General features: G+C 34.4%; 1 protein-coding gene across 1 annotated transcript; it reads right to left on the bottom strand.

The window, feature by feature from the left end:
* Nucleotides 1–4: 4 nt before the first annotated feature.
* Nucleotides 5–2,218, bottom strand: LOC134265163 (transmembrane protein 256 homolog; the record flags this gene model as incomplete). Its single annotated transcript, XM_062747414.1, has 4 exons — nucleotides 1,905–2,218; nucleotides 981–1,021; nucleotides 614–694; nucleotides 5–109 (listed from the first exon to the last, which is right to left on the bottom strand). Coding segments are annotated over exons 1-4 (447 nt in total), but the record flags the coding sequence as incomplete, so codon positions are not given.
* Between the last annotated feature and the right edge of the window lie 3,782 nt (nucleotides 2,219–6,000).

Below are 6,000 nucleotides of genomic sequence, written 5' to 3'. Positions count from 1 at the left end.
CAAATCCTCCATAGGGGGTGACGTATCGGATTTTTGTGTTTCCGGTTAAAGCATGGACGTAACAACTGCCAGAAAACAGGACAATACCGAGGGTCAACAAACTGCCAGTCTACAACAGAAGGAAATGGAATTAACAAATGTAATGTTTAAATTTATCATGCACATTCCTGCAGGAAAACAGGAATTCAGTAATTGTTATCTGGACAGTAAGTTGCTGTAAAGAATGGTTAATTATCTAGATTATTGTTTAAGATCATTTTAAAGTTCAATAAAATTGCACATTTCCTTTAGATTTTGAAGAATACTGCAGCTGTGGTAATTAATATATTTTAAACATCAATGATATGTTTAACTTGTTCACAGTGCATTAGAACTGAATCTTTAAATTATCATACATTATTTTTTTTTCCAGAATCATGATTTTTATGATATACAGTAAGCAGTTAGGAACTGGTGATAACATTAAAACAATGTGATTAGATAATGCATTGAAGAAAATATACAGCTGCAATGATATTTGAAGGATATTTTGCTGTTGTTGTTTTTGTGGATCTGTCCGGTGCACAAAATGTGTACAACTGCTGCTAGAACCCAGTAAGTAACCAGTACTTACCAGGTATGGTCTGTTGCACAGAGGAGAGCACACTAGTGCTGCAGAATGCACCAAATGCATCTTGCTCCCAGTATCAAAAATCTAAAGCAAAGAAATGTAATATGATGAATCACAAAAGTAGCTCAGTGTTTTTTTTCACAATATATTTTAAATCAAATCCTGCCAAGAAAATGTGTAATAGAGGTTAATTTCATTGAAAGCATGTTTTCATATACATTTACTATTTTGTAAACTAACATTGATGTAGATATACAAGCCTCAATAATACAAGAGTGAACAGTCAATGTATTATCAACCACAGAAAGTTATCACGTTTAAAAAGCGCCAAGAAATCATTTAGCATTTTCTTTTATCTATTAATACTTACCTTTTTCAGCTGCTCTCCCTTTTCATCTTCAACTTTAAAAGCTTTCAATTAAAATATAAAAGTATATAAATCATCAATTCAAAGACAAATATATACAAGTAGAGTTCTTTTTTTGCACTGTTACTTTAATAATAAATTAAAAAATTTCCTTTCTTATTTCTGTTCCAGCAACAAAATGTTAAGTCTCTTGGACCAGTCTTGAAATATATGTAGGTACAGCTAATGCTGCAATAGGGGCAGATGTTTTCACAGATTTCAAGGGTGCTGAAGCTAGGGGCAAAAGGGGTCTACCTCAATCCCCTCTGGGAAATATTAACTCCTCTTAAAATGGCAAAGAGACATGTACCGGTATCTAAAAAAAAATGACTTAAAAATTCTTATGTTTACATAATTTTTGTATGGCCAGAAAGTCACGAGTCTGATATTTGTTAGAGATGATGTAGACTACTGCAATATACTGGAAAATAATCCTGGATCCATGTGAGATCCATGTGTGTACATCATATTTATCCATAGTTATACTGAATTATTGGTTTAAAAAAAAGTCCTTATTTTATGTTAATTAATATAAAAAATTTTGCATAATAAAATTTGGACAAGTTTTATGAAAATATGGATTCTGAAATAAATTCTGAAGACAATTTTTGCTTTAAACAGGTACAGTTTAAAGCGAGATAAAAAGTATTTTCAGATTTTTGTGTAGGATTTAAGTATGTTAGGAGGTAGAGTTGTCTTGAAAACTGTTGTCATTTCATTCCATCTATTAAATTAGCCATAGACTATATCAAAATATTCGATTCTATGATGAAATCAGATGCCTAATTTGAATATGCACACAATTAAAGTATGCATGGTAAATAATGTACGACACTGTCGACAAACAAACAATACATTTTTCTAATGAAATGGATAGTAAAATAATACCATGAGCTCCATACGCAGCCATTGATACTGCGACTGCACCGGACAGGCCGCCGATTCTCAAGAAAAACCTTGATCCGTGCAGGGCCATTACTTCTTTTGCTTTTGATGTGACCTCCTGCCTCACCTCGCCTGCAGCCTTCTCCACCTCTTTTCTGGGATAACCTAGTTGTGTTACGGCTTTATCGAGGTAGAATAGACCCAAATTCAAGATCTCTGTCATGTTGTTACATTATAATCGTCTTGACCTCAGAAACATCCAATGTTTATTGCAACAAGGGGATTTTGTACTTTCGTTTTCGTACTTGAAAACCTGTATGTCGATCCCGATCTAAATAATATTTTTTTTTTCTAAACAATTCGTGTCCCCCGCTTAGGGAAAAAGTCGGATCCCCCTGACTGAATTTGTAGAATTATTAAATGTATACATGTATACTGAAGCAAATAAAATGCATGTATGTCAATATGCATATAAAGATTTGATTGCTTATTCTTTATTATGTGTATAGAAGATTCTTTTTATATGGAATATTTATCCCACTGTCATGATGATTTTATAACCTAATAAATTTTTCATTTCACATGCTGAATACTGTCATTTAGTTAAAAAAAAGAAAAAAAAGAATTTAAAAAAAAAAGGGAAGAATCGTCCGAGTTTCGATCCAGACACCTTTCGCATGTGAAGCGTGAGACATACCACTAGACCACGGAATCACTTTACATGACGTCAACTAAATATGCAGAAATGAAGTCACATACATGTATTCATGTTCGGTATCGTCAAAATTTTACACAGTCCATAGTATTTGATTTATTTAGCCCTTATTAAACAGTTTTTATACACAATAACTCTCCTCATGCCCCTGTGCTAAAAAAAGCGACATGTAATACTGTAATTACTAATAAAACAAACGGGGCGGGGCACTTTGAGAGGGGTGAGTGAGGTCTTAGGCCTAGGGAGTTTTGGTATAAAATTACATTGCATAAGCTCAAAATCTTCTTGAAATATCGCCCGGAAATGATTGTGTTACACACAGACAGAATGTATAAATTTACGACCTTGAACTTTGACCTTTTGACCTCAAAATCAATAGGGGTCTTCATTAGGCCACAAGAAGTTGTTATGTAAAATTTCATTGCAATAGCTCAAATGGTTCTAGAGATATCGTGTGGAAACGAAAGTGTTACATGTATAACAGACAGAATTTGCTCATTCATGACCTTGACCTTTGGCCTTTTAACCTCAAAATCAATAGGGTTCTTCTTTAGTCCATAGGGAGTTGATATGCTAAATTTCATTGCAAAAGCTAAAAGGGTTCTTGAGATATCGTGTGGAAACGAAAGCGTTACAGACAGACAGAAAGACGGACGGACAAACCCAAATTAATATCCCCCACTTTTCAAGCGGGGGACAATAATCAGGTAATGTAACCAGTTTTTATTGTGTGTTTAAAGGGTTTATTAGAGGACAATAAAGGTATCTTTTGTTATGGTTGCCATATGGAAAGGTTAATTAGCTGTTCATACATCTCCGATGACGGTTTGAAATATTAGTTATGTATGAAATGACAGCTTCAGAAGAGATGTGAATTGAATAATCAGGTAAAGTTGGGAAGTTGTTTTATTCTCGCACATTGTGTTAGTAACTCGTTGCTAGGAAGAACCAAATCGAATCTTATTATTCTACTTTCTTTTAGGTTAGACAGTGATCATTGTGATGTAACAGCCACATGGGCTTAATTTGCTCTGTGCGTGTAACAGCACAATGGAGGATGCCATCACACTGTCAAGGTAATAGACACGGATTGCAACGGATCACCCCGATTTTATAAACCGTAAGAAATTGTAATGCTAATACGTTTTTTTTGGCGGTTGTTTCAAGATTATTGAAGGGTTCAACAAGGTTTGGACACGGTTTCATTAAGGACCATGCCATTCACGCCAAGGACACTGTTACGGGCAACCACGGTATCCCGTAGTGATACCTTATAATGCGACTGTCTCACTAGTGATTGCTAAGCAGTGGCGGATTTAGGGGGGGGGGCGCACCCGGCGCGCCCCCCCCCCCTAAAATTAATTGTCAAAGTTAACGTAAATCACAGTTTCGTCTAGAAAATGTAAATATGTCTACTTTGTAGACCTCATTTTTACCCTACAAAATCTCTAGAATCCAGGAGCTTCCGGGGGCTTCGCCCCCTGGGCCCCCACCAGGGCTTTGCCCTGCACCTATTGGGGGCCTCAAGGCGGCCCCAGACCCCTTGCCTACTTTTGGCAGCCCCTCAAACTTCAATTCAAGGATCCGCGCCTGCTAAGCCACGGTTACGGCCAATCAAGTTAATGCTACAACACACCACGGCTCTTGTACGAGAATGCCACGATTTTTAAGACGTGTTACGTCTAAGCAAGTAAAAGACATTGGGAAAAATGTAATCGTTATCAAGGTTCTCTGTACATGGACGTCAGCAATAATTTTTTTTCAGAAATACCCATAAAAAGAGGAATCATTGAGAAATCAAAAGTCACTATTTCATTCATCGTCGCAAGCCACAATTTGGATCCATTCTATTTCCACAAGTTTGTGGAAATGGAATGGACACAAAACCCGTGGCTTGCGACGATGTATTTCATTTTCTTATTTTAAGATACACCTGGCTCGTTCTTATTTTTTAAATCCTTATAAAAGTTGACTTATTTTCAGGTAACTGTTATGTATGAGAAATACGTTAAGCAATCACAATGAGATGCATTGCTGTACAATATTTTTTGTTAGAGCATTTCAATAGTTCGTTTTCCTAGACTTTAAAAAAAATTAAAAAGAAAAACGAATTCAAAAAGGTTCTTTTTTCAACCTTCTCTTTAATTAAAAAAAATGTAAAACAAGTGTAGGAAAATTCTTAATTTTGAGATAAGAAGCATTAATAGGCGTGCAAATAAAAATCAAATGACTCAATAGTCACATAGGAGTTCATTTCTTTCAAATATTTTTCGCTTACCCAAACTAGTCGCTCGATAAAAAATTATCACTAAGTAGCTTTATCGAAAGAGTCCTCCAACATACACATAAGTGCTGGATTGTTGAGATTTGTATTGAAAAGAACAGTCAAATGTTAATTAAATGTAAATAAAATATTTCATCCATTTTTTTTTAAAGATATTCAAAGCATTAATTGAGAAGAAAATTTAAGGATTTTTTGCGCATACTCAAACTAGTCGTTCGATAAAAAATTATCAATATGTAACTTTATCAAAAGAGTCCTTCGACATACACGTAAGTGCTGGAGTATTTATTGAGATTTGTATGAAAGATAACAGTCACATATCAATTAAATGTTAATATTAAACTATTTCATCTAGTTTGTTTTTTTAAATAAAAGATATTTAAAGCATTAATTGAATAAGAAAATAAAAGGAATTTTTTTTGCGCATATCCAAACTAGTCATTTGATAATAAAATTATCAATGCATATAACTTTGTCGAAAGAGTCCTTCGACATAATTCCTTGATTTGCAGGAAAGAGAAATAGTCATATATTAGTTAAATTTGAATGAAATATTTCATTACACTTTTCTTAATTTCCTTTCAATACACTAAATAAAGAGTTTATAATCATACTTTCAATTCATTTTATTACAACAAATTGACTAAGTTGATTTTGATTGGATAACTTGCCAGGCACCACAATGTGTTGCACTGCATTGCAGCAGAGTGCATTATGGTGCAGGTATACTTGTATTTCAACAAGCACAAATATTTTACTAGTCAATGCTTTAGAAACATTCCCCACCATCCACCCTCCAAAGTTACCCTTTATATACAATTTTCTCTTGTGGCCGAATGTATGTTGCAAAATTTGCATAATGCAAGTTTCTTACAAAGTTTGATAATCAAATTATGCCCCTTTGAACAACGTAGACAAAACGATTATGCAAATGTTCAGGCAAAATAAAGGGATAACAGGCTTGTATACTATATAAGAGTAACTCACTCTTTAGCAATGTCGCATGTTAAGATTGGGCCTACAATGTAATGTGAGTTTATCTCACTAAACAGGTACTGCTAAATGGCAAAGAAGTACAGAACAGCGCCTTTGGTTGTCAT

The sequence above is a fragment of the Saccostrea cucullata genome, unplaced genomic scaffold, assembly GCF_032062105.1.
Source record: "Saccostrea cucullata isolate Sc308-1 unplaced genomic scaffold, CSIRO_AGI_Scuc_v1 ctg693, whole genome shotgun sequence".
In the NCBI taxonomy this organism is placed as follows: Eukaryota; Metazoa; Mollusca; class Bivalvia; order Ostreida; family Ostreidae; genus Saccostrea; species Saccostrea cuccullata.
Note: the sequence above shows the minus strand (reverse complement) of the source record. Positions and strands in the feature narration are given on the sequence as shown.